The 27,595-nt window shown below is 33.0% G+C and overlaps 3 protein-coding genes across 14 annotated transcripts; all 3 read left to right on the plus strand.

Moving 5' to 3' along the window:
* Positions 1–3,305: 3,305 nt before the first annotated feature.
* Positions 3,306–7,575, plus strand: LOC103485267 (UDP-glucuronate:xylan alpha-glucuronosyltransferase 1). 2 transcript variants are annotated; one of them, XM_008442808.3, is made up of 5 exons: positions 3,306–3,427; positions 4,191–4,303; positions 5,026–5,208; positions 5,283–5,911; positions 6,127–7,575. In XM_008442808.3, the coding sequence occupies exons 2-5, from the start codon at positions 4,257–4,259 to the stop codon at positions 7,152–7,154; spliced, it is 1,887 nt and encodes a 628-aa protein (XP_008441030.2). In that variant the 5' UTR covers positions 3,306–3,427; positions 4,191–4,256; the 3' UTR covers positions 7,155–7,575. The 2 variants fall into 2 exon arrangements, with proteins under 2 accessions (XP_008441030.2, XP_008441032.2); XM_008442810.3 differs by having other exon boundaries at positions 3,314–3,427; positions 4,213–4,303.
* A 1,384-nt stretch (positions 7,576–8,959) lies between these two features.
* Positions 8,960–19,938, plus strand: LOC103485269 (zinc finger CCCH domain-containing protein 38). Of its 11 annotated transcripts, none has more exons than XM_008442814.3 (5): positions 8,962–9,189; positions 11,332–11,796; positions 15,423–15,869; positions 16,166–18,347; positions 19,707–19,938. In XM_008442814.3, exons 3-5 carry the CDS (start codon positions 15,457–15,459, stop codon positions 19,737–19,739), a joined length of 2,628 nt encoding a protein of 875 aa, XP_008441036.2. In that variant the 5' UTR covers positions 8,962–9,189; positions 11,332–11,796; positions 15,423–15,456; the 3' UTR covers positions 19,740–19,938. The 11 variants fall into 11 exon arrangements, with proteins under 11 accessions (XP_050944994.1, XP_050944995.1, XP_050944993.1 ...); XM_051089041.1 differs by having other exon boundaries at positions 8,963–9,189; positions 11,332–12,392; positions 15,423–15,860; XM_051089037.1 differs by lacking the exon at positions 19,707–19,938 and having other exon boundaries at positions 8,960–9,189; positions 11,332–12,392; positions 16,166–19,372.
* Positions 19,939–25,975: 6,037 nt separating this feature from the next.
* On the plus strand, positions 25,976–26,990 carry LOC103485271 (transcription factor HEC3-like). Its single transcript, XM_017043704.2, has 2 exons — positions 25,976–26,247; positions 26,343–26,990. Exons 1-2 carry the CDS (start codon positions 26,064–26,066, stop codon positions 26,819–26,821), a joined length of 663 nt encoding a protein of 220 aa, XP_016899193.1. The 5' UTR covers positions 25,976–26,063; the 3' UTR covers positions 26,822–26,990.
* The last annotated feature ends 605 nt before the right edge of the window (positions 26,991–27,595 follow it).

The raw sequence follows: 27,595 nt of genomic DNA on the forward strand, positions 1-27,595 counted from the left end.
GCAGCAGCAAAATTTGGAGATAGGCTTCAAATATTGTGAACCAAGCATGAAACAGACATAGTACTTACTATTTCCATCTATTATCAGACACGTCATTAAATAACAAATTCATTTTTTTCATGCTACTATAGTTCTAAAAATTTTCTCCACCCAATCCATGTCTCCACGTGCATGCATTTTATGTCCATGTGTCAAATAGGTAGTCTGAAACTCACCTTGATTGCTTTGGAGGCAAGGAAAATTAGTGATTGTTGGTTCACAGGAGAAAAGGAAAGGGGGTCAGATTTGTTTTCCCTTTCTCTTTTTTTCTTTTATCAAAATTTGCTTCATTTATAATTCTTGAAAGTTAATGCATTTATCCCTATAATGTGTATTCTGTGGATATGGGAGTACTTTTAGTGAGGATTTCTTTAAAATTAATCCATTTGTCCATTCAGAAACATATTGCATCTCTCCCTTGTATTTCCATAAAATATTATATTGTCATTTCTTTTGCTTTTTTTTTCTCTCTCTCTCTTTAGGATTTTCATCACAAATACAGCTTGGGTTGTACAGATGCTTTTAAGTTTAAACTACCAAGTTATTTTAATTTTGGCCTTTTCTTTTTGTGAGAAGTTATAACTTTGTTGGGTGGTTTTTCATTTCAAAATTTAAGATAAACCTATGTTTCTATTTTTTTTCTTTTAAATATTGTTTGAATACTTCATTAATATTTTGAAACATAGAAAAACGAAAATTGAATTCTTATGTAAGCCTTTCTTTCTTTCTGGAAAAATTATAATAATGTCTATCAACCATACCTATACAGTTCCCCTGTAGAGGTAAACTCTTTTTTCTTTTAAATTCTTCTTAACTATAAGAATGTGAGTTCAAATCAATCGACAATTAAAGGTGATATCAACTTCTTAATTTTTTTAGAAAAATAATAATTACAAAAATCTTTAAACTAGTACCAACTTAAAATATGCAAAACAAATGTTCTAACAAAACGTTTTCTTTTTCTATTTTTTAAAATTGCTTTGTCTCTGTTCAATTTCATTACTGTACCTTCCCTAAGTAAACAATTGATTCAAATGAAATTTAAAAAATAATAACAAATTTAAAACCATTTTTTTATTTTTCAAAATTTGACTCATGACTTTTTAACATTTTTATAAAATAGTTAATAAACATATGATTCGTTGGTTATAAGCTTAATTTGTTTTGTTTAAAAGAAAAAAAAAAAAAAAAAAAAAAACCCAAGGGGTTCTCAAGCTGGTTTGATTTTGCTTCTTACATTGTAGATTAACATTTGTTCAACAAAGCTTAGAAGAGAGATAGAGGGTGGTACAAAGGAAATTTGAAAGGAAAAATGAGAAGTAGAAGTTATTTTTTATAAAACCTTAAGGACAAAAATGTACCTCTCAAATTTATAAAGATCAAAATGAAGCAAAATCTTAAGTTTACTAAAGTGGGTGATCCAATACTGTATTTAAACTTGGTTGAGATAAATAATTGGAATTGGATAAGATCCATATGATAAACAGTATTTGATATTTTACAAAAAGTACTTGAGGATACCAAACCAAGCCGTTGATGGAAAAAGAAGAATGAAACGGAGAAGCAAAGCAGTGAGCACAGCCTCTCTGGCTCTCTTCCACACACACAAACATACACAAAACAACCCTCCAAACTCTTACCTTTCCCTTGCTTTGCTTTCAATTTAATCCTCAATTTGTCCTCCTTTTATTTTTATTTTTTATTATTATTATCATTACTATTTGCCATAAATAGAAAAAAATAAAGTATTGGAAAAATTATGTAATACGTAGCGATAGGTGCAAACAATCCCTCTCCCACCATCACCACCACCACCCTCACCATGCATGACCTCCATCGCAAACAACCTCTTCCAGTTTACTCCTCCCTTTTTGTTTTGGTTTAGTCTACGAACTTGCAATTTTGTGTTTTATATGAAATAATCTAAACATTCAATAACTAATGACCTATTAGGTTAAAAATTTAAGCTTGTACGAAGATAAATTGGAACATCTATTGAAGGGAGGTTTCCAATCCCATGGGGGTCTATGGTCTATGGTAAATTCACTCTTCACTAACACGAAACATCAATGTATTTATCAACTTTTTGAATAGTAAGTGATGTTATGGTACGATGGATGAACGTATATATTTTTATTAAAAGGATTAAATTTCTTTTTTTTTATTGAGATATTGACTGAGATTAATTATGATTATTAAAGCTGGGAGTTAGGTGATGAAAGAGTCCTTAAACCTTATATATCAACCAATCATATCTTGTATTACTTTTTTCATAAGAAAAAATAAATAAAATTGAATATATATATATATATATATATATATATATATATATATATATATATATATATATATATATATATATATATATGCCTGGGTATTTTTGTTTAATTATTTTTCCAAATATATATATATTTTTTATATTTCATCTGTGAAATTAAATTAGGTGCTGAAGTGTATATCCATCCCATTCTTGAAGTTATATGCCAACTTATTTTGGTCAACAGCAAACATAATAATCAAAGTTAGAAAAATGAAAATGAAGGGTAATCTAATTCCCAAAAGATACCCCTCATTTTTATCTAATTCCAATTCCCATTTCAAAGTACTTTTACTTTCTACTGAGAGAGAGCTTTCATAATGAAGAAAATTAGGGCCAAATTAAAGGGAACCAAAAGGCAAAAAAAAAAAAAAAAAAAAAAAAAAAAAAAAAGAAGCAATAACTGAGTCTTGCTTTTGATAGATAAAAGAAAAGAGAGTTTCATTTTGAATGTTGTATTAGTTGGGTTAATTAGATGAAATATATACATCTCTAGTCCTAATTTCAAAGATAACATTCATAATCACTCAGACTTGGTGAAAATTTTCTTCATCTTACCCACCCCTATCAACTATTTTCAACCATCAAGGCGGTTATATACATTACGTACTTGTAAACAATGTCTTTCTAACGTAAGAAACGTAATAGTAAAGAGTTTAGAGAGAATGGCTTCAATTTGGTATCATTTACCTATGGTTCAGTATTGGCATCTAAACATTCCAAGATTAGGGACTAAAGGAAGAAATAGAACCTAGAGAAGAACAAAGACAACCAAATGAGTATTTTGATATATACATTTTTTCTTTTTCTGGATCTTGGGTTTTTATTATCCACATAAGTTTTAAATGAAATTGCATGGTCTAATTGATATTGCATTAAAAAAAAGTTGGTGACAGACCCAAATCAATTGAGAAAGGAAATGAAAATTTAAAATAGCTAGAGAAAGAATATTCATGTACAAGTAACTTGACATGTCTATATTCACTCAGCTTCCTTGGTATATGTCCTTAAACTCACTCTTCACATTTTCCCATCTATTCAACTGACTTGAAGCTCCAACTTCTTTCTCAGGTATTGTCTCTCTCTTTCTAAGTTCAATGGATTTCATAGTCATAACATTTTGTAGGGGCACTTGAACGTCTGTAATCTGTATTGAGTTTGAAATGTAATGTGATTAATGTTTTGATCGAACGTTTTGGGCCAGATATGTTATACCAAACTCATTTCATTTTCGCAGTTTTCAATTCAACCCTCTCTTTCACTGTTTTCAAGCTTCACAATTCCATTTTTGTTCCATTTAACATGCATTTCAACACTGCTTGGGTTTTCCAATAATCTTGATCACATTTGGACTCTTTAAACAACTTCTTAGTTTTTTAGTTTTGGCATATGAATTTTTGAGAACGTTGTGAGAAAATGGATAACAAAATAAAACAAAGAAACTAGAAGTGAATGTACTGTTTTTTTAAGCTTAATTTTTAAAAACCAAACGACCATAAAACGTGATCTTTTATTCTATTTCTTTTGCCTTTTTGACCCAAAAATGAAGTGTTGAGCATGTTTCCTTTTTCAGTTCAATTCTATTCCTTCTCTATGCTTCAAGACATCAACTGAGTTGATTGACAACTTTTGCTTAACAACAACCTCAACCACTTCTCTAACTACTGTTTCTTTAATTTTAATTATTGTGCATCATCATGATCTCCCAAAGAGTTTTGGAGTTTTGACCATTTTTGTTCTTCTTTTTCCTATCTGAAGTCTCTATATATTATCTGTTTTGGCTTCTGAACATCTTCTTCTTTCACTAGAGATATTGATTCCACAAGTTTTGTAGTTTCCTTTTTGTTTGTTTGTAGAGCAAATGTTTGAGAGCCATTTTTGTGTTTAAAAAGAAGAAGCAATGGGCACCTTCCCAATCGAGGCCAGACATAGACTATCTTCATCAATGTAAGTTTTTCTTCACTTCAAAGCTTTGCTATAACAATCATAATCCAATTGGTATAAAACTCTGAATGGTTTGTGAAGCTTCATAGCTAAAAAACTTGAAATCCTTTCCACGAATGACAAGGGAGTTCAAAAAACTGAAGTCACAAGGTCTATTTACATGACCATTTATGATGTGGGATTTTTTAGATTTGCTAAGATTTTGAAAAAGACAAAGTAACCTCCATGTGTTCTTGGAGTGATATATGTGTAAATTTCTTTCGATATTTTCGTCTTGAAAATTTAACGTATCTAAATATATCTGAAATATTACGAAATTGCAGATAAAAGTAAAATAAACTTGAAGTAATCAAGAATTTACGACCCATTTAAGATATTCAAAAAATTTTGTAGAAGTAAAATAAGTTTTTATAAATGTATTCCATCATTTTTCTTCAACTCCATATTTTGCCCCATCTATATATGATGATACAATACATATAAACAGTATCACCATCTCCTTGTATTTTTCAATGTAGAGTACACAATTTCTTTTCTCTACTCCTTTTGGTGATTTCAGATTTGATTTTGCTTAGAAACGAACTTTCCTTCCATTTCCAATCTTCAACAGGATCGGTCTTCTCTATGATCTCAGGAAAATCTGTGATTTTGTTTTCATTTTCCAGCCTTTAAATCAATGCTCTGACATAAAAACTATATTTCTTTATGATGGCATTTTCCAAAAGAAAACTGCAAAGAAGCAAAGTGAAAGATCTGGACAAGCCTTTCAACTTATCAACTCATGAAAGATTTTCAAGATGCAAGCTTCCTCTGTTGAAACTTGTTCTTCTGTTTGCTGTTTCTGGCACTTTTATAACACTTTTATACTCTCCAGAGGTGAACAACCATATATCAAACACATCTTCTGGGTATGCTTTGTTCTATTTCTGCTCTTAATTCTGCAGTTATTATATCCAAAAGTGCTAAAGTCGTTTATTTACAGGCCGAAGTTCGTTAATAGATGGATATGGGGCGGCCCGGATATTCGGTATGTATCTCGTCTCAACATTGTTTGGGATGATGTCGTTGAAGTACTTGAGAGGTTAGGAAATAAAAAGGAGTATCACGGAATTGGGCTTTTAAACTTCAACAAGAGTGAAGTCATCAATTGGAAGCAGCTCAATGCTGATGCAGAATACACAGTGTTGCATTTGGACTACGCTGAGCAAGATGTGACATGGGATTCTTTATACCCTGAATGGATTGATGAGGAGGAAGAAGAAGAAGTTCCTATTTGCCCGTCTTTGCCAAAGCTAAGAGCGCCCGGGAAACGGCTTGATCTGATTGCCGTCAAGCTTCCTTGTCGAAATGAGGGTAATTGGTCTAGAGATGTGGCCAGGCTGCACTTGCAGCTCGCAGCTGCTAGTGTTGCAGCCTCTGCTAAAGGAAACTATCCTGTCCATTTGCTTTTCATCACAAACTGCTTCCCAATACCGAACTTGTTTACGTGCAAGGATCTCGTTGCACGGCGAGGAAATGTGTGGCTGTACCGACCAAACTTGAATGTGATCAGAGAAAAGATCCAGCTCCCAGTTGGTTCTTGTGAACTTGCACTTCCCCTAAAAGGCAAAGGTCAGTCCTATGATAGATAACAATGGCACTACAAACACATCCTTTTACAAAAAAATTCATGTGAATATCTTTCCCATGATGAAATGCAGTTTTGTTTATGAGAAGTAAAGAAATCATTAACCCAAATGGAATTGAGCGAAACTTGAGCTAAACTGAGTATAATACTTATCAACGATGATCCTTTTTCTTCTCTAATAAGTTATCTTTCAAAACAGAGGTTCCTTACTCAGGAAACATGCTCCGAGAAGCCTACGCAACAATTCTCCATTCAGCTCACGTTTATGTCTGTGGCGCGATTGCAGCGGCGCAAAGCATTCGGATGTCAGGGTCGACTAGGGACCTTGTGATACTCGTCGATGAGACAATCAGTTCCTATCACAAGAGCGGCCTAGAAGCAGCAGGATGGAAAATAAGGATAATTCAAAGGATCAGGAACCCAAAAGCAGAAAAAGATGCATACAACGAGTGGAACTACAGCAAGTTCAGGCTATGGCAACTAACAGACTATGACAAGATCATCTTCATCGACGCTGACCTTCTAATCTTCCGAAACATCGACTTCTTATTCGGAATGCCAGAGATCTCAGCAACAGGAAACAATGGCACCCTCTTCAACTCAGGAGTAATGCTCATAGAGCCTTCAAATTGCACCTTCCAACTTCTAATGGAACACATAAACGAATTCGAATCCTACAATGGAGGGGACCAAGGATACTTAAACGAGGTATTCACTTGGTGGCATAGAATCCCAAAACACATGAACTTCTTGAAGAACTTCTGGATGGGCGACGATGAAGAAACAAAACAAATGAAAACAAGACTATTTGGGGCAGACCCACCAATCCTTTATGTTCTTCACTATCTGGGAACAAAGCCATGGATGTGCTTCAGAGACTATGATTGCAATTGGAATGTGGATATAATGCAAGAATTTGCAAGTGATGTTGCACATCAACGGTGGTGGCAGGTCCACGACCAAATGCCAGAGCTGTTGCAACAATTTTGCCTGTTGAGATCGAAGCAAAAGGCTCAACTAGAATGGGACAGAATACAAGCAGAGATTGGGAATTACACAGACGGCCATTGGAAAATCAAAGTAAAAGACAAGAGATTGAAGAAATGCATAGACAATGTATGTTCTTGGAAAGGGATGTTGAGACACTGGGGGGAAACGAATTGGACTGATGATGAGTTTTACGTACCTACGCCGCCGGCCATCAAATCTGCTGCCCTCTCCGCTTGAATTCGTTGCCGCCATTTTTTAAGATTCTGGTTGATGGGGGTCCGAAATCTCATCGTGTTCTTGCTTTGTGTACAATGAAGGTGGGAATTCAGAGAAAAAGGTTACGCTTTTCCCCCATTTTCATACTGGTATTTGAAGTGGGTTTAGGTTTTAGATGATCTCGCGAAATTGGAGTTTTTGAGGATCATTGAGATCACTGGAATTTGGACAAATAGGGTTCTTAGTTTATACTTTATACTATGGAAGAGAAGAAGAAGATTATTGTTCATTTTTTTAATTGCAAGTTTTAGTTATTGAAGTTTCAAGCTCATGTTTAATAAGTACACATTTTTTTAAATGTTTCATTCTAAACCCTTCTTTTATTATTGTTCTTTTTTTTAATATATGTATTGATCATATTAATTGAAAAAATATTTAATGATTTCTTCGACTTTCAATATCGTAACTAATAATAAGTTTTAAAATGTTATAATTAAAACAAGCATAACTCAACTAAAATATTAACTTGGTAACAATAAACCCTAGTTCAAGAGATACGAAACATGAGTTTAAAACGTGTTATATCCTCTATCTTTAGTATATCTAGTTGTTGTTGTCGTTCTCCATTGGCAATGTTATTGTTGTAGTCACTTAGATGTCTCAAAGTAAAAGCTAGTTTTAGAATTGAGGTATGCACCATTCCTTCTAGGCGTGAGGAATGCATAATCTCGTTTGAACCATTTGTTTTTAGATGTGGGAGATGCACAACATTGTTCATCCCACTAGTGCATCTTTTTCATTAAATGCGTATAAATTTGTTATCTAACAAAGTTCATTGCAACTTACTACTAACAAAAATGTTTGAGTAGTGTTTCAAAAACTTCGAGAGAACAATGGTTAATTTTTATAAATATAATAAAAGACCAAAATATTTATAGGTAACAAAATCAAAAAGACATGAAAGCCATTTTTTTTTAATATGGCAAGTTTGTCATTCCTTTTCATATTCTCTCTTTCCTTTTTCTTTTCATTCTCATCTTCTTTCCTCCTTTATTCTTCTACATTTTTTTCTTATATATATATATATATTAAATCATGATTTGGTTTAAGATGGTGTATCAAATATAAAAGATCTTGTTACACGTAAAAATGGTTGGGATATTTTTTTTTGAGCAAAAAATCATTGGGATATCAATATACGATCTTTTAGATTTTACTAATATTGTACAATACCATGTACCAAATATAAAAGATCTTGAAAAAAATTGTGGTACATGATCTTAAAAAAAAATTGTTGGAATATTTATTTGGTCTACAATCTTGAAAAAGAAAACAATGAGATATTGGTATACGATCATTTAGATTTGATATATGATTGTGTATAAAATATATTAGGCACGTGAGGAGCTATTGACAATTAATAGCACGTCGATTGAGATATTTTTTGTATTTTCCATCAAGAGTATGTGACTTTATTTTGTTTTCAAAATAGTTCGGGTAAATATTCTTTCAATTTGTTTAAAATTAATTATATATTTGCAAATATGAGTATCATCAATTGTAAATTCTATAAATTCCAACACAAATTATGTTATAAAAAAGGGAAAGAGAGCGAGAGAAGAAAAAAAACATTGTGGGAATAAGAAAGAAAAAGGGAAGCACACTTCTTAATTACTAAATCTGATTTGTAAAAAAAGAAACTAAGAAAGACAGTACTTAAGAAAAGAGATTTTTTCAAAAAAGAAAAAGAAAAAGGGAAAAATAGAACCCATTGAAATTCTCAATAATTAGATCAAAATATTGAAGAAATATAATATATAATTATCGCGAAAAGAAAATCTGTGTTCTCTTCTCGCCCCCAAAGTCTTTGAACCCTTTTTCGCCAATTGCTACTTCTTCACTCTTCATCTTCTTCCTTCCACTCACTCTCCAAACAACATGCCCAAAATAATCGCTTTCAACGTTGATTTTGTTTAGTTCGCGCCTATTTTCTCCTTCATTCATATTCTAGGGTTACACCGTTCGCCGCTTTCTGCCGGAAGCTCTCTTCTTTCATGTGAGTTCTATTTTTCCCTCTTCCTTTAATTCCTTTACAGTTTTGTTGTATGAATGTTGTCGTATCTGGGTCTTGATCGTTTGCTCGTTTTGTGTGGGACTGTGTGTGGGTCGAGGTTCTTCGACTTCAAAGTTTGGGCCTTTCCGCTTATTACTCCCCATATCCCCATCGCCTAGAATGTCGCTTTTTTTTCTTTCTCTTATTTTTCTCGAGTGTATTTTTTCTTCCGTGCTCGAGATTCTTTGTGTCTATGGGTATCTTTGGGAATAGATGACTTGGAATTGGGATTTTCTTTTGGCCATCTGGTGAAGTATTTCATATGACAGGTAGGTTTTTTTTTTCTTTTTTTTTTTTTGAGAAACGGAGATGATCTTTCCGTAGGATTTGGTTATATTTACATAGAGCTCTGGTTCAACTGGATTTTAGGCGAAGTTAAGTTTGTAGATTAACTGATTGAGTAGTTGGTGAATTGAAGATTAACGTCTGGTGTCCAAAAGGAATGCTATACTATGGAGTTAATAAATCCTTTTTTTGTTTTTTTTTAATATTTAATTGTTGAAAGTGGGTTTTCTCTAGAAAGAAAAGTTTCAGAGGACTTCTGATTTTTCCCATGCAATTACTGCACGTGTACTGCCCGATTGCTTTTACACTGTTGTGACACCCAATTCAATTTTCGTAGCTTACAAGTCATACATCTTCTAGCATAGTCTTTGCAAATCGATCTTTGGAGGAGTATGAGGTAGGGAGCTCAGGCTACCCCTCTAGATGCGGCCATGACATTCTATTAGGGGTCTCAAAATAGTGGACATTACCCCCCATGTTATTGTTGAAGGCAAACTTTTTGGTTGTTGCTTTAGAAAGATGGCAGGGGCATACATGGCTTTTTTGCCTCGTTTAATCTTTTCTTACAAGTGAATGTCCTGGTGTCTGGTTGGTAGCTTGTGAAAGGATTTATCCAAATGATTGTAACTGAAAGAAAATTTCTCTAAGCACATCTTGTTGGTGCTTGCCTCATAAAAGAAAAAGGTGAGTTGTGTGCAGATTGGTAGTCTTTGGAGGAATCTTGGTATTGGCATATATAGAGTAGAATGCTCGTGCCTTGTTTATTTTGTAGTTGTTGTTGGAATATGATTTCTAAGTGATGTCATTGGAATATAGAATCTGGAGGATTTTGAAGACTAAGGCTTGAATGTTAAGATTTTATGTAGTAGTACCGATTATCTGGTTCTGGTAATGAAAAGATCTTGCACAAGTGGATGGAATTTCAAGGTAGGTATCGAACTATTTGAATCTTGATCACATTCTTTGGAGCTCAAATTTGCTTTGACTTTTTGAAGTCTATTTTTTGATGTATTTGACTTTCCGTTTGCTAGACAAAGAGGGTATAGGGTGATGATTGAGGAGTTTTTTTGTTCCAAGTGGGGTTTTGTGTTGTTGTGTTCTAAGGCGAGAGGAATAATAAGATTAGAGGGGTTGAGGATGACTATAGCAATGTTTCTTCTCTCACTAGATTCTATATTTTTCTTTGGGTGTTAGTGACAGTGTTTGTTAATTGTTCTTTGGGTCTTATTTGACTTGGTTGGAGCCCTAGTGGGGCTTGGTTTTTTGGATGTTCATATGGTCTTTCATTTTTCTTTTCTTAATGAAAGCTTTTTTTTCTTTTTGAAAAGGAAACATAACTTTTCGTTGAAAAAGTGAAAAGAGACTAATGTCAAAAAAATACAATAACTGTTAAGAGAAGAAAAATAAAATAATACTATCCTTTTAAGATACAATGAGGATAAGACACCAAAAAGAAAACACTTAAAACCTAACAAACCAACTCAATGAAAGTTCATTAAATATTGTGTGTCAGGTCTTAGTAGTTGAAACATTTGTAATTTGCCTGATTTTTGGTTTGTAAGTTGTAAATTAGATTATTATTGTCATTTATATTTCTTATTAAAGCTTTAGGCTGAATCTTAAATAATTTAGTTACTGGATGTATATTTATTAATTTACCCCTTGCTGAAGTCTTAGGTTCTTTTTCCTGCCAAAGTTAATTGATTAGACCCCAACTTATTAGGTTCCTTGATAGATGCCCTCTTCTTTAGTTAATGTATCACGTAGAGTGTGCTAATGTCAACATATAATTTTCTGCAGTATCTTCACGTGGTCGGTTGATGGAAAGATTAGCAAGGGTGTTCAATAATAACTTATGGCAATGGCTTTCTATTCCACTACAAGAGCAATTGGGCATAAGCAAAAATTCATGGAAATAAGTCAATTTTAATATTCAAGCTTGTTTTGAAGGATTTATGAGAAAACTATAATTCATCAAACACAAGGAGAATGAATCATGGACAAAGTGCTTGTGAACTTTATTTTCCTTCGAATTGTGGATGATTACTTGGTGAAGGGAGAGATGTACGGATTAAAAAGTTGACCTCATGACTCATTAGTCATTGAAGAATAAATATGATTTTTCAGGAGGGTTTCCAAGAGTAGTAGCATGACTGATCTACTTTTATGGATGATGTCCACTTCGAGCATTGTAAATTTAACTTACTCAATGTGTAACTCCCATCTACTTTGTGACCTTTAAGTGGCTTTGTCATGGAAGTCCACGTGAGTGATCTCTCATACTAGTAGTGACTAATGTTCCATAATTTGTGACAAATAAGGTGGATGAAACATTGAGGGGGAAAGAGGATTTCACATGGGAAAGAGCTAAAGTGGAGTGTGGTTGTCACCCTTCAGTGAGTTGGAAGAGGCTTCTTTGCTTGTTTATTTTCGCTGAAAATGGAAATGGTTGTTAGGCTCCTAAGGGAAATAGAGCAATTGAATGTAATATTATCTAATGCTATGTGACATGGCTAAGAAAGAAATGTCAGAGGTGTGACTGGAGGAGGATATTGATAGAAAATCTAACAGGTTCTATTTAGAGACTTGTTAAAGCATGTTTTCTCTTACAAGCTAAAGGAAGATGGAATTGTGTGTTTGGCTAGAATCATCAAATTATTTTGGCCAAGTTAGTTTTGCTGGCCATTTGGAAGGATGGGTTCAATTAGTTATGTTATATGTTTCAAGGAATAGAATGGCAAGAAGTATGAAAATTCAACAAAACTACTGTAGGGTTGGAGTTGATTGAAATTCCCTAGTTGCCTCCACTTGGTCTGGTGGTTGTGAGAGACCCATTCTACTCTTCTATCATTGTTTAGTCGGTAAGGGTATTTTGGAAAAATTTCCTTCTTCTAGACCTTCATGTATTCTCGGTTGTCGTTTATTCGTGATTGGAATGGGGGATGGATTTTAGAACAAACTTAACTGATTTTGAGGTGGAATAGTGGGCTTTGTTGTCTCATCTGTTATCTAATATCAGAAACTGATTTTGAGGTGGAATAGTGGGCTTTGTTGTCTCATCTGTTATCTAATATCAGACCCGAGTGAGTGACCAAAAAGATTCTAAACTATAGACCCTTGAGATTTCTTTTCCTCTTTTGCCCAAGCTGACTCCTTATGAAAAAGCCTTAGGTTCCTAGCTTGTTGACCTAATTTAGCAAGCCTCTTGTACAACAAACGTAAGGGTTTTCTTGTGGATTTTCCTTGTTGAAAACTTGATCCATGTATACAACTCGTCCCTTATATGCAAATTATGATCTATGCAAGCTCTTATGGAAAATGAAAAAAAAAAAAAAAAAAAGGAAAAATGTATTAGTCTTAAGGAAAATGATAAAAAAAAAAGGTGTAGAAATCTTCTTGGTGTCACTAACGATCATCGTTTAGTCCACTTGTTGAAAAGTTTGCAAATGACGGTGAAATTTTTTCTTCATATGATGTTTTTCTAGAGTATCACATAATACATGTGGGTTTGATTCAAGTTTATGACCTTTGTTGAGAGTTGTGATGCGTTGAGTGTTGAGCCATGCTCGTGTTATCTTGATCGATTTGTTTATTGTTAAGTGTCCTTGTAATTTTAGTCCACACTTTACATGTAAAGAAAGATAGGATGACCTTTCAGGCAACTTATGTTATTGGCAGTTAAGAAGAAAGAAAAGAAGGGCTTTCTTTGCTTGTTTTCCAATGGTGAAGACTCTTAAGAAGGAATGAATTGAATCAAGTGATCGATGAACTTAGGCTTTTAAAAATGCACTTGAGAAGATGAAAAGCTTTAGTATTAATTTTTCTTGCTCAGCTAAAAGGATAAAGTTATTTGCATGGTAGAGAACTAATGGATTTTGAAAATGTTTATAAGTTGCCCTCCTCTTAGAAGCACCGACGCTTCTAGGATGGCCAAATGTTAGTGTTGGACACGTTTCCCAACATGACCCCGACATGTCAGCTTGATCATTTTTAATTTCGGACACGGCCAAGTCACGACCCCGACACAGCTGGAAAAAAAAAACGCAAAGAAATGGTTAGAAAAGCCCATTAGCCCGACCCAACAATTATTAGGTTGTATCTTTTTAATTTATTTTTTTATATCTTTTCTCACACATTTCTCCCCTCTCAGTCAATTTTTTCAAATTCTCACTGCCAACCCTCTCTGCCCTAACCTGCTCGCTAGTTGCTGCCCAACTCTCTCTGTCCTAACTTGTTATGTCTTATGGCTCTAAACGTGTATTTTGATGTTTTTAATTGGAATTTTCTCAATATGTTTATGTGCATGACATATATTTAATCTTTTTTACTAAAAAAATCGACGTGTCCTACTTTTTTGAAAAATGGTGTGTTGCCTTGTCGGATGTCGGTATCTATGCTTCCTAGGTCCTCCTAGCGAGTGGGTATGCTACATTTTACTAGTATAGTTGAAACAACTTTATGGGAAGCTTTTAAGTACAACAATTGGGGTTGGGGGACTCAGACCTCCCACCTCTTGGATGTTGGATGGGAGGTCTTGCCCATTATTGCTGAGCTAAGCTTGCGTTGGTTTAAGAAGTTAGAAATGCATCGTTGTGTCCTCATAGCAAAAGAAAACTGTTTCTAATTTCAATCCATAGCAGAATCTGCAAGGCAACAATCGGGTAGGTGAGGGAATTCGAGCTACGTAACATACTGAAAAAGGACTCAAAGGAGAACCTTTTTGAAGGTCTAGGAATCTAACATGGATCACCAAATAGAAGGCATAAGATTTAATATGTCTGTTTCTTTTGTAAGGTTAGTCTCTGGTTATATAAAAAAATTAGGTAGGATTTTGGGGTTGGTAACCTGTGAAGAAAATACCTCTAGTTTTGCTGGAAAGCAATTTTTTTTAGCTTTATTTTCCTTTGATATAATTTTCGGAAAGAGATTTCCCTTGGCATTTAACAGATGCCAATGTAAACCTATTTCGAGCATTAATCACTTTTCATTCATTAATGAAAAGTTTTGTTTTCGTTTAAAGAAATAATGTCAATTTAACTGGTGATAGTGGTTACTAATTCAGTGTGAACTAATAACCATTTTCTTATGAAATTCAAGTCCTTGGGCTCTCTAGGTTTTATTTGAAGGGTTTTTTTTTTTCATGAGATATAATTATTGCATCAGTCACGAGACTATGATAGTGCTTATAGAGATGTTATAGCGTCTAGTTTCATCAACAATGCATATGCTTTTTTGATTGATGTTCTGCTGTTCTCCTCTTCATGTTATACTCGACTGTTTTCCTTGTTTGTGATATTGATCATATCTCTGTTAACATGAAATGTCACGTTTTATGATGTGCTGTTGGATTAGTTACTTTGTCAAATTGGTTTATATTCCCATATTTTCTCTTCCCATCATGATGGGGTTGTACCATGTATTTTGCTAGACGTTTTACGATGATTTTGAGCAAATTCCATCTATGATTATTTGAAGTTTGGTTGGTACTTGGTAGGTAGGGGTGGCGTATTTACTGGCAAGAAATTTCTGTTATTTTATGAATACTAGTTATATGACTGATAACAAGTGAGGAAATTCGTTTTAAAAACAATGCTTAGGTAATAAAATGTTGCTTTTCTTTATATTCTGGCTACACAATGAGATTACATGCTGGGTTTTTCTTCTCTATGTAATTGGGGAATCCCATTCGTTCAGTGCTAATGTGTTGGATGATTTGTAATTAGGTAACAGAATACTTCTGAATGAGCTTAGGTAATTTCAATGGGGAAATGTAGTCTAATCTATTCTTTGCTGAAACTCAACCAATTCAATCTATATGAAATAACTTGGATTTGACAACGAAGTGGGGAGTACTTGCCATTAAATTTAACTTATTTTCATCCTGCCTTCAGATTTTACTATATTTAGGAGAAAATCCTTAGAGTTATGAGTGGAAGTAGCAAAAAACGCACGTCAAAATGGGATTTGAGAGAAGATTCTCATGTTGAAACTATCATTGGCCAAGAACATGGTTGGCCTGGAAAAGAATCACGTCCGGGCTGGATTTCTCCTGAACTTGCAGGTGATGATGGTTCAAAGTGGTCTGGTATGGAGACCACCATTGGCATTTCAAAACCTAAGCAAGATTGGGGATTGCTGTCGAAGGAATCTTTACCTGGAACCAGAGCTTCACATAAGGAGGATTACACTAATAAAGGCTATAATAAAGATATGGAAGGGACTGCTGAATGGGATGCTGATGATAAAAGCTACAGCACAAGAATGTCTCCTGGTCTAGATGAATGGAGAAGACATAGATCTAGCCTGTCTGATAGAAATGATGGGAGCAGGTCAGTGAGGTTAGATACACTGGTTGCTTCAAGAGATTGTATCAACTTCTTCGTAACAAAAATATTTAATCTCAAGTTTTGTTGTTGAAGTTGCATTTTTTCTTAGAACGCTATGTCAATTATTCGAATCTCTCAAGTTCGATCCTGAATTTGCATGCTTGTGTGGGATTCCAGGTTTTGTTATTTGAACGAGAGTACCTGGATATATGTATTTCTATTAGGATCGATTGATTGTTCAAAGAGATGGGATGTTCTATTGCAATTACATTTTTTGTTTATTAAACTTGCCTATTTTTGTGTTTCAGGGGTAGGAGTAGAAGCCGGAGTTGGAGTAGAAGCCGGAGTAGAAGTAGAAGTCCTCATAGTTTTAAGCGGGACTCAGGATTTCATGATAGAAACAGAAACAGATCGCGTGTTTCAACTCAACTGTGCAGAGAGTTTGTTTCTGGAAGATGCAGACGAGGTAATGGATGTCAATTTCTTCACCAGGACAATCAAAATATGGATGATAGCTGGGAAAGTAGGAACAGGAAGGGGGGCCGATCTTTAAGATCTACCCCTCATGATTTTAGGGACTATCCCAGGAGTGGAAGAGCAGCTGCTCAATGTACTGATTTTGTGAAGGGAAGGTGTCATAGGGGCGCCTCTTGCAAGTATCCTCACGACAGTGCATTTCATGAGCTAGCACGAGGTTCTCCAAATGATATTAGTAGAGACAGGGAAAATGATAGGAGTAAAGAAGCCTACTTTTCACGTGGTGAGCGTGAACCTGGCAATAGCAGTTTGGTTATCTGTAAATTTTTTGCTGCTGGAACTTGTCGTAATGGGAAAAATTGCAAGTTTTCTCATCATAGCCAGTCACGTGCAAGTCCAGAGAGGAAATCAAGTACTGATAGGTGGGAACAGGTCCAATTTTCAGATGGTAGGGAACGGTTGTGGGATGGCACAAAATCGAGTGAATTGGCCAGTGCTTCAGATTTCTCTCAGTTGAGAGAGGACAAAGGTGAACAAATTGCTAGTCAAGAACCAAGTTATACATGGGCTTCGGAACAAAAATGGGTTCATGGTTTGAATAATGAGAGCAAAACTCAGTGGGATCAAACTGTTGGCATAAAGGCAGTTCAAAATAACAAAAACGATACCATTCTGAGCAAGGCAGAGGATGCAGGTGGTTGCATAGGCACTTCTGACCCTAGAGGTCACAGAAAGTGGCCAAGTGATGATATGGAGATGTCTCCTGATTGGCACTACCCTGTGCAACCATCCAATCATGTGGTGAAAGGTGATTGCAACATTGTCCCAGATTCTGGCTCTAAAACTTCCATAGCTTTAGCCACTCTTAGCCATGCGATAGTTCAAGAGGCTCTGGCTAAGAAGCAAGACATTGCCATAGAGCCTATAACAGCTGATAATACTCATTTTCGGCAAAACCATAATCTAACAAAAGATGTTACTAGTGCATCAGCATTCAATGATAAGATTACAATCGAAAAAACTATTGCTTCACATGCTGAAGGCAATCCTTCTAGTAACACTGTCCTCGGACAAAGAATGGCATATCACACTGATCATCCAGGAGGAACTGTATTGAATCCGAAAGTTTCAGATGGAAATTTCAGAGTCAAACAGCAGGAGGATGATGGAAGTGTGCCTGGGATTAATTCTGGAACAACTATCACTCCAAACATAGTAACTAGTGAACAAATTACCCAATTAACTAACCTCTCAGTCTCTCTTGCACAATATTTTGGAAATGTGCAACCCTTGCCTCAATTATACAACTCTCTTAATACGCAGAGTGTTTCAGAAACAGCTTCCTTCCCTTATTCTGATGCATCCACGGGTGCTTTGGGGCTACCAACGAAGTCAGGTCCTGTAGTTGAATCCTCAAAGCAACATGATTCTGCTCTCTGTAATAGCTTGGAGCTTAAGAAGTTTGAAGTCACTAAAACACCTTCAGACTGTTTGCCAAATGCTGCTGGACAGAAAAGCACTACAGAAGTGAAGGATGAAGTACAGATGCCAAATTTACCTCCATCTGATCCTCGTGACAAGGTTGACATCTCTGCTAAAGAAACTTTACATAGGAGTGATGCAATAAATCATGCGAAGCCTGCTGCCGATGGTGAGGCTACCAAAGAGAAAAATGGTGATGGGGATAATGAGAACAAGACTGACCCAGAGGATTCTCAAGAGAATGATACTACAGAAAATGCAAATGGGAATGATGGGGCCCATGATAAGAAGAAAGGTAAGGATGCCAAGGGAATTCGTGCCTTTAAATTTGCACTTGTGGAATTTGTCAAGGAACTTCTAAAACCTACATGGAAGGAAGGTCATATCAGCAAAGATGTTTATAAAACCATAGTCAAGAAAGTGGTGGACAAAGTGACAGGTACCTTGCAGGGGGGTCATATTCCTCAAACGCAGGAGAAAATTGATCACTACCTTTCATTTTCAAAATCAAAGCTCACTAAACTTGTTCAGGTAACTACAATTTTCTATTCAATTGAGTTTTCTTTATTGTTTTCCACCCTACTTCATACTCTGCACTGGACAGTTGACTATTTTTCTTGGTTTATCGTATTTTTCATTACTTCAGTGAAGATCTCTTGATGTTTAAGTGATGATATGATAACTATAAATTTATTATTGTTGTTGTTAATAATGATAATAATAATTTCCACACCAACACAAACATTAAAAGGAATATTGTATTTTTCTAAGCAGTGGTTGGAAGTAATCGGCCCGCTGTTTTTCTTATTACATTGGTATTTGTAATATCTTTACCTTTTGGCCTCAGGATGGGAGGCAATGAATTTAGAAGCGCCGATATCTCCTCTCCTATTATCTAGTTTATGATTTTTTTAGAAAAGGAAACAATGGATTACTTAGTTTAAGTACTAACTCTTTTAGACTCGATAGAAATGATGGTTGCATTTGTTTGAATACAATTCTTTTCTTGTACAATAGTAGTAGGAGTATGCACATACTCAAGATCCAGATGTAGCTTTGTTTTCTTATCTCCAAATAAATAACTGGAATGGCTGATATTCATATTCGTTTTATGTTTCACTGTGTTATTTCACAATCCACATTAGGTTAGGAAAATTTTTCACATTTCAATTCACGATCTAACTGCATTAATTTAAGATTGATGAAAATAGAGTTCAAGCTGTATAGAACTGGCCTAACCCTTCAACAGGTAAACAAGTGCAGAGCTTTTTGAAATCGTAAGCATTGTATAGTTCAAGTGCAGTGCTTGAAGAGAGGGAACTTCTATCGGTGTTGAATCATTGTTAAGAGAAAAGATGATTCTCAATGTTGAACCATGCCAAGGTCACCCTTATTTATTATTTCAGATGTGTGAACGCTTGGCGTAGCAACTTTGCTGTTTAGGTGCGACTGTTGGGGACATTAGTCTGTGTACCCCTAATCCGTAGTAAATATACCTCTTACAACCTCTTCGCTCTTGTTGTAATTGACTCATAGTAAAACTTCAAGTTTCATTATCTCGGTTGCACCTAGACCTTTGAAGATGAAAATCAAATCCTTTCAAAAGGAAAGATATCAAGCTTTAATGAAAGCTCTTTTGGTTCTGTTTAAGCTTCTTGTGAAAGCTACAGATATAGAACCAACTACTATATCTATAGCTTTCATGGTCCTCTCTCTTTTGTTGTGTATTGATACTAGGGAAAATATTTGATTCAGTCTCTCAAATGTTCTGTTGCTGATCTTTTCATAGAATAATCCATCTTCTTTCCTCTCTGATTTGGTTGAGACTAATAGTTAACTTTGTGTTCTGCATGATACGTTTCCTCAATGTCTCTCTCATTTCCTTGTCAGGCGTATGTGGACAGAGTTCAGAAGACGACTTGAGAAGACGAGGTTGTCGAAGTACATTCTTATGTATTTTTTTTTTCTTTTTCAAAATTATCCCATGTACTTATTTGGTGGAATGCTTCAGCCTTGGGAATGATAATTGTGATGTCTTACTAATGTAGTGTAATGTATCTCCCATTAGCAGTCTTAGGTATACCTTTCTGCGAATTAGATATATGAAAATTTGTTGGTTTTAGTTTGTGCTTCTTTTTCTTTTATTGTTGAATGAATGGCTATCACTTTTCAAGAATCAAGTTTTCTTGACATAATGATTGCAGTTTTTTCCTTCTTTTTTTGGTCGAACCCACAACGATTGACTGTTGATAGATGGTTGAGTTGCAAATTTGGTTATTGAATTTCTAAGTTTGTATTTATGTAGTTTTTAAATTTTCAATTGTGTTCAATAGGTTCATAAACTTTAAATTGTACAGGTTTTTAAATGTTTATTTTTGTGTTTGGTAGGGCTTTGGCTTATTGATATATTTGAAAATTCACCGATGTATTAAACCATGAAATTGAAAGTTTACATTTCCATTATATATAAAATTCTTATTTATATTCAATAAATCAATTTCTTTTTGCGCTTCTGAATTTAGAAAATAACTTATTGAAGAAATCTTAACAGGGTGTGTACATTCGAATTTGATTTCAGGAATAGTTTTCCAATTTTGAAAAATAAAGTTGCTTGTGGGTATGGTATTTAAAGTAAAAAGAAACCACATAATCATACAAACTTTAAACAAATCGTGATTGATATTTGGAGGAACTTGAGCATCTTTCATACTTCATACAAGATTTGATTTCTTTACTATCTACTCTCAAATTTACTTTTGATCGTTTACTTTCATATATATATATATATACACATATATATAGTTGAAACATGGCTATGACTATTGACTTTTCAAGTTAAAATGTGATTTTGGTATTTATAATATGGAGTGTACTTAATTTTAGTCATTATACTTTCAATTAACTTAGACTAGTTTTTTTCTTTTAAATCTTATATATTAGCATATTGGATATGAATTTTGGTAATTTGTAAACATGGAAATCATTGTGTTATTTGATTTATTTTTGCAAATTGATTTTAGAAGACTAAATTTTAAACTTTGTTGAAAGCATCATGACTAAAATTGTATACTTAAGAGCATATAAATTAAACATTCTTTTATATTTTTGGGATAAGTGATACTAGGAGGAACGGTAGTTAGTTATGCCACCGAATTTGACAGCAAAAGATTTCAACAAAATTATAACATCATCTAAGTTTCAGTCAACATCTTAACTGCCAATCAATATTCTATTCAATCAACTTACGGTCAAATAGGAATACAAATTATTCCATGTCAAGTTTTACTTTACTAGAAATATAATAAAGCAAATTTGATATAAAAGGTGGATTTTATTCGATCAGGGATGATGTTTTTCAATGTTCTCAAATTGTAATGAGATGGTTCCCACCCACTTCTAAAAAACCGTAATCAAAACGCATAATCTAATTGAGCAGCAGAAGGTACAATTCGATTGTAGTTGAAAATTATGTGAAAAATTACAATAGGAGAATTATGAAAATCAACGAAAGAAGTATAAAGAATTCACTGTTATAGTTACCATCACCGACTGACAGTAAACAATAGTAATAAAAGGAAATGTAAGAGCAAAAATTAAATTTACAAAATATATAAGCAAAGGTGATCAAAAGTAATCTACCTACCTTTTCAATTAAACTAAAATGTTGATTTTGAAACTGCAAGAGATTAAATAGACATTAGACTCAAATCTTGACAACATCGACTATAAGTTTAGAACCGAGATGAGTCATAATCACGGAGTCAAACAAATAATTTAAAAAGAAAAAAGAAATGGAAAAGAAAGAAAGAAAAAGAAATGAATGTGTTTTTTCAAAGGGCTAATTTAAGGGCAAACAAGTTAAAGAAATGCTTTTTGCATAAATGGAAAAGTTTGTGAAGGGGCAGAGTGTAAGAAAGGAAGTATTAGTCAGAGTCCAGATTATGAGGAAGGGTACCCTTTGTAATTTTCATTATTTCATTTTTATTTCAAAAGCATATTTATATATATATATATATATATATATATATATTTAAAGTGAAATGAAATTTAATGAAAATGCATGGTTTTCTGATCCAAAAACCAATCCTTCTCGTAAAATGTTATTTTTTTTTCCTTTTTCAAATCATAAAACCTTTATCTTCCCTTTTTTCCTCTTCAATTTTTTTGCTTTATACACTTTTCTCATGTTTTTAGAGTTTTGCTTTATATTAATTCTTATGTTTTTTTAAAGTTTTGTGAACTTTAGTAGGTCTAATTTTGATAATCTAGAATCTACTACCTCATCCTTTTTTCTTTTTAACTCAAAATTAGTTATATACTAACCTTTCATGCATATGAACACACATATTAAAATTTTGTTGTTGAAATGTTAATAGATAATATTTTAAGATCAAACTTAGGATTTTTTATTATTATTATTATTTTGTTATTCGATTTAGATCATATAATGTATAGATTCAATTTGAAGATAATTTAACCCTCTTGGAAGAAAGAAAACTATTTTATAAGCAGTTGCATTTTAAAAGAAATTATCTGTGTATATAACCTTAATGTATTGAAAATAATAATAATAATAATAATAATAATAATAAAACTAATCATAAATATTTGTTTTTGAATACTAAACGAAAAAAAAATAGTACTAAAAAACTTTTCTAAAAATAAATATAGGGTAAATCGAAAAAACAACCTTATCCATTAAACTTGCAAAGTTTTTAATTTTTTTCTTAAACTTAATCAAATTTTAAAATTAGACTCTCAAACTTACATAATTATACAAATTATATTTTGTTTGTCTATTTTTTTTACCATTATCATAAGTTTGAATGTCCGATTTTAATATTTTTAAAAGTTTAAGTGTTTGATTGTTCCAATTGAAAGTTTTAAGGATGAAATTACAACTATCGAAAAGTGATTTTTTTTAAAATTTGTCGTAAACATAATAGTAGGAAGCTGTAAAAAAAATAGAAAAAGGAATCATTATGAAATGGAGGCCCATTTTTAGTTTTTCAATTTTCAGAAAGTACTGATCATAAATAAAACAACTTTCAAGAACACAAGCAAAGCAAAAGACAAATTTGCCATCAAACATACTCCTAATTAATTATTTCCACTATCATCAACTGTATATATATGAAAAGAGAAATGAAAAATGGAATGAAAATATTACATTATTATACATTAGAAGAAAAATGGGGCATCACACTGCATGTTCATATGATCTATCGAATTCTGTAGGGTGACAAGCTTGCTGTGAAAGAACACCCAAAAAACCTTCCTTCAAGTTAGGTTTGTTATTGTTATTAACATTTTTATGTTCTAACAAAGATTGGGAACAGGTTGTGTACCAAAAAAACTAAATTAGTATACCCCTTTATGGCCTCTATTTATGTCACTCCAACACTTGATGGTCTTTAGCCTAAACTTATATATCTTGTTGGCCTTCTACAATACACAACCACAATGCTCGAGAGAGTATCAATAAATAGCCAAATTTCTCTTTTGTTCAATCTCCACAAATCGATTTTCCCGTCGAGGAAAACGATATATTGGTACCGATCAAAGTTGTCTTCTTCGTTTTCCTTTTTTATATTTAGGGGATGAAACTATCAACTTTTAAAATGATAATTAATATGTTTATCTACTTATGAGTTATAATCACGTTGACAAGTATTTTGATGAATAAAAAAAATATTTTGGTTAAGAAATCACTTATTAATGATAAAAAGTAGTGTGAACACGTATGATTAAGTAGAGTCGAAACAAATAGGTAAAATGTCGTAACTAATTTTTGGCCCCTTTTGTTTTCAATTGGGATATTAAAGCTTTACATAAACTTCAATTTGATGTCCCCATACTTTAGTTATCAATTGTCTAGATTAAGAAAATATTGTTGATATATTATTTGTGAAAATGAGTTATCATGTCCTAACATACGACATAACACAAACATCAATAATCCTTTTAGTATTATTAAGCCCACCTCTCTCTTTACCCTAATCAAGATAACGATCGGTAGGAATATAACTCATAGTAATTAACATTTATTCTTTCCTTTCGAGATCAATAGAGATTAACTTTTCACATCCCACATTTAATGTGTACTAATTAGAAAACAACGTAATATCAGTCTTGGAATGAAATTAATACAAACCCTAAACCCCTAATTAACTAAAAAAGGGAGCTCAAAAGTGTTGCGAAAATAGTGGAACCTAATGAAACATGTAGACTTTTGGAAGGTAATGAAGAAATGAAGTCACTACAAAAAGTAAAACCCATACACATTAAATTGTTAGGCTTTTTAATGTATAAGAAGTATTGTGTGTTTGAGTATAATGAAAATATAAAACCCTAGCTGTGCCTAAAAATGGAGCTGCTTCTGATTCTGAAAACCCTAAAATGATTGCATTAGGGCATGCGCAAACTTGTACATCTAAATAATAATAATTATTATATATATATATATATATATATATATATATAAACAATATATCAAACAAAAGATCCAAAAAGTGTAAATTTTAACAAAAGGGAGGTTGCCATCAAACTGTCGTACGGATACACAAAAGAATGACATAAGAAAACATGCTCTCACACGGAGGCTGATGCAAAATTCAACTTCATTTTCTTGCTTTCGTTCTTGGGATCATAAAAAAAACATTTTTAAAACCAACAAAAAACAAAGCATATGGAATTAATTATTACGAAAAATAATAAAAGTTGTGGCATGTTGGAATGTTTGAAGACCTTCGACCTAATTATACATTATTGAAAAATTGTGTGAAAATCGAACGAGAATGAGATCATAAAATATGAAGACAATGGAAAGAGGGTTAAGTTGAAAGTTGTTGGAATGAAATAAGTTATACTATGCAAATCGAACCGTACCGTTCAATCTAAATATGTGTTTTTATACTGAGACATCACCATAGCTGTAATAGATTTACAGACAACCTTATAAAATTTTGATAATCCATGTAATGTAGGATGAAATATTGATATCAATGTTAATTCTATTTGTTTTGGCCATTTTATATATTAGTCGTATCGTGTTTTTCTTATAATTACTACATAAGGTAATATAATATGAATAGTTATGAAATTTTTAGCTTCGTTTCTTATATCTTCTTCGATCTAAGATTTTGTAATAGTCAAATTCTCTTTAGTTTTATCAGATTCACAACTTGTAGGCAGTCTAATATTACTATATATCAAGATTAGAAAAATCTAGACATGTGAAATTAAATTGTGAATTTTTTATTACATTATTCTACTATAAACCAACGCAAACATTACATATAGATTATGTTTTCAAAAGAAAAAGAAAAAAAAGCAAATACACCCTAATTAACAACTTACTAAATACAAATTAAGTAGGTATTATTGTTTTATTATTATTATTCCAGCGCTTATAATCTTTATGTGCTTAAAAAGGTGTTAGTGGGACCACATTAATTAAATGTAACATTAATGAAAGATAATCTTGGAGAGCTCTTAGTTTAATCCGATCACTCATAGTAGTACTCAAATAGCTTTACTTTGCATAAACCAAATCGAAAATATTTATTACATGCAACATGACGTAAAAGAATTTATATATAAAATAAAATTAATTAAACTAAGATTTATAGACGGCGTTGTTAGCGTTAGAAATCTATCAATAATAAAAATCTTTTAACACTATATTTACAATTCTCTCAAAATATGGTATATCAAATATGTATAGAGAGATTAATTTAATATGTGGTGACTTGAAAACATATAAAGGCTATATATGTTTAGGATGCAATAATATTCTTCAACATACTATATATATATATATATATATATAATTTGAAATATTAACCATAATACATAGAGTATTATACTTTTTATTTGATACTTAAAAAGGGAATGACAAAAGAAAGCAAAGCAAATGGGGTTTCAGAAGATGAAAAGAATAAGGCAAAGCCCTCTGTAAAGGCTTTGATTACTAGGGGCAATTCCTTGGGGGAAAAATGTTCCAAAATTAGAAATTAGAAAATAATGTTAACCCTAGATCACTCTTTTTTTCCTCTTTGCCCATCCAAATATTTTTCCCATTTATTATTTTCTTTTTTCTCTTAACTAATAAACACTTTTTATAGAATCAATACAAACTACTCTTATATTTATTTTTTTCTTCAAAATTAAACTCCCCCTATTACTTTCATTTCATCTCTTCAACCCCATACCCTAGTTTTTCTTCACCCCCATCACCCTCCCTCCATGGACCCCCATCACCTCTCAAACCCTCCTCCTCATCTCGATCGCTCCGCCATGGATGACCACCATATCCTTCACCACGTTCATGACCTTGATTCTATTTGGCCGTCGTTTTTGCCTTTTCAACTCTCTGATCATCACGATCAACAACTCCCCACCTCCTCCACCCATTTTCTGATAGGCTACAGTACGTCTATAAAAATATACATTACAAGGAGTTTGAACACACAACATATCTACAACTCTATTCGATTTAATTGGTTTATATATATCTTTTTATAGGTACTCCGAGTTCTGGAACAGGTGATGATGAAGAAGAGCCAGAAGAAGAGTTAGGTGCGATGAAGGAGATGATGTATAAGATTGCAGCAATGCAGCCGGTGGACATCGACCCTTCAACTATTCGGAAGCCTAAGCGACGAAACGTGCGGATTAGCGATGACCCCCAAAGCATCGCAGCTCGTCTTCGACGAGAGAGGATTAGCGAAAAGATTAGGATTCTTCAAAGGCTCGTGCCTGGAGGGACAAAGATGGACACAGCTTCAATGTTGGATGAAGCCATTCGCTATGTTAAGTTCTTGAAGAGACAAATCCGGTTGCTACAGTCAAGTCAACCGCCGCAACAGCCAAGCACCAGCGGTGGAGCTGCCACCGCTGCCGGCGGAGGAGGGTGGCATTTTCCATTGAATAAGGCTAATGGTTCAACCTCTTCGTCCACTTCCATGGAAAATACTCCTACCATTACACCAACAGGATGGTGAGATAATTAAATATCTAATTTTACTTAAATAATTACATGGTAATGAGTAATTATTACTAATTAGTTAGAGCAGTGGTTAAATTAATATGGTTGTAATTGTACCTTAAAAAGATTACTGAGTATAATTAATTAATTAATTAAGTATATATATGGCATCCATTTGAATATAATTTAGCGTAAAATTTAATCTCTCTCAAATACATTATTCAAAACTTCAGTGGATCAAAACAACGATTGATGAAATTGAGTCAAAGTTTTAGAGGGATTCTAAAATTGTTAAAATAACTTTAAAACTAGTTAAAATTTAATCAACTTTCTAATTGTTTAATTTTATTGAAAAAAATATGTGCAATAAAAACAATACATTTTTTAAAAATATTCTCCTCCTCATCCATCCAAACAAATAAGCATTTAAATCAATTTTCATCGCATAAAATTATATTTAAAAGTCCAAAACTAAATAGTAAAGTAATAATTTTAATAATTTCAAAATTACTCTCCAACAAATATTTTTTATATTCAATAAAAAAGAACTATGGTTGCTTGTTCGATATTTAAGAATCAAAATTTCATACCTTTTACTAAGTAAGGGAAGAAAACAAAAGTTTTACATTTGGATCGAAAATATATTTTCCAGAGTCATTAAATACGAAAATAAAAAATGTGAATTGGATAAATGAAAAATAAGTAGAAAAGTGGAGAAGTAATATGTATATATGTATATATATATATATATATATATATATATATATATATATATATATATATATATCAA

The sequence above is a fragment of the Cucumis melo genome, chromosome 8 (assembly GCF_025177605.1).
Source record: "Cucumis melo cultivar AY chromosome 8, USDA_Cmelo_AY_1.0, whole genome shotgun sequence".
Classification (NCBI taxonomy): domain Eukaryota; kingdom Viridiplantae; phylum Streptophyta; class Magnoliopsida; order Cucurbitales; family Cucurbitaceae; genus Cucumis; species Cucumis melo.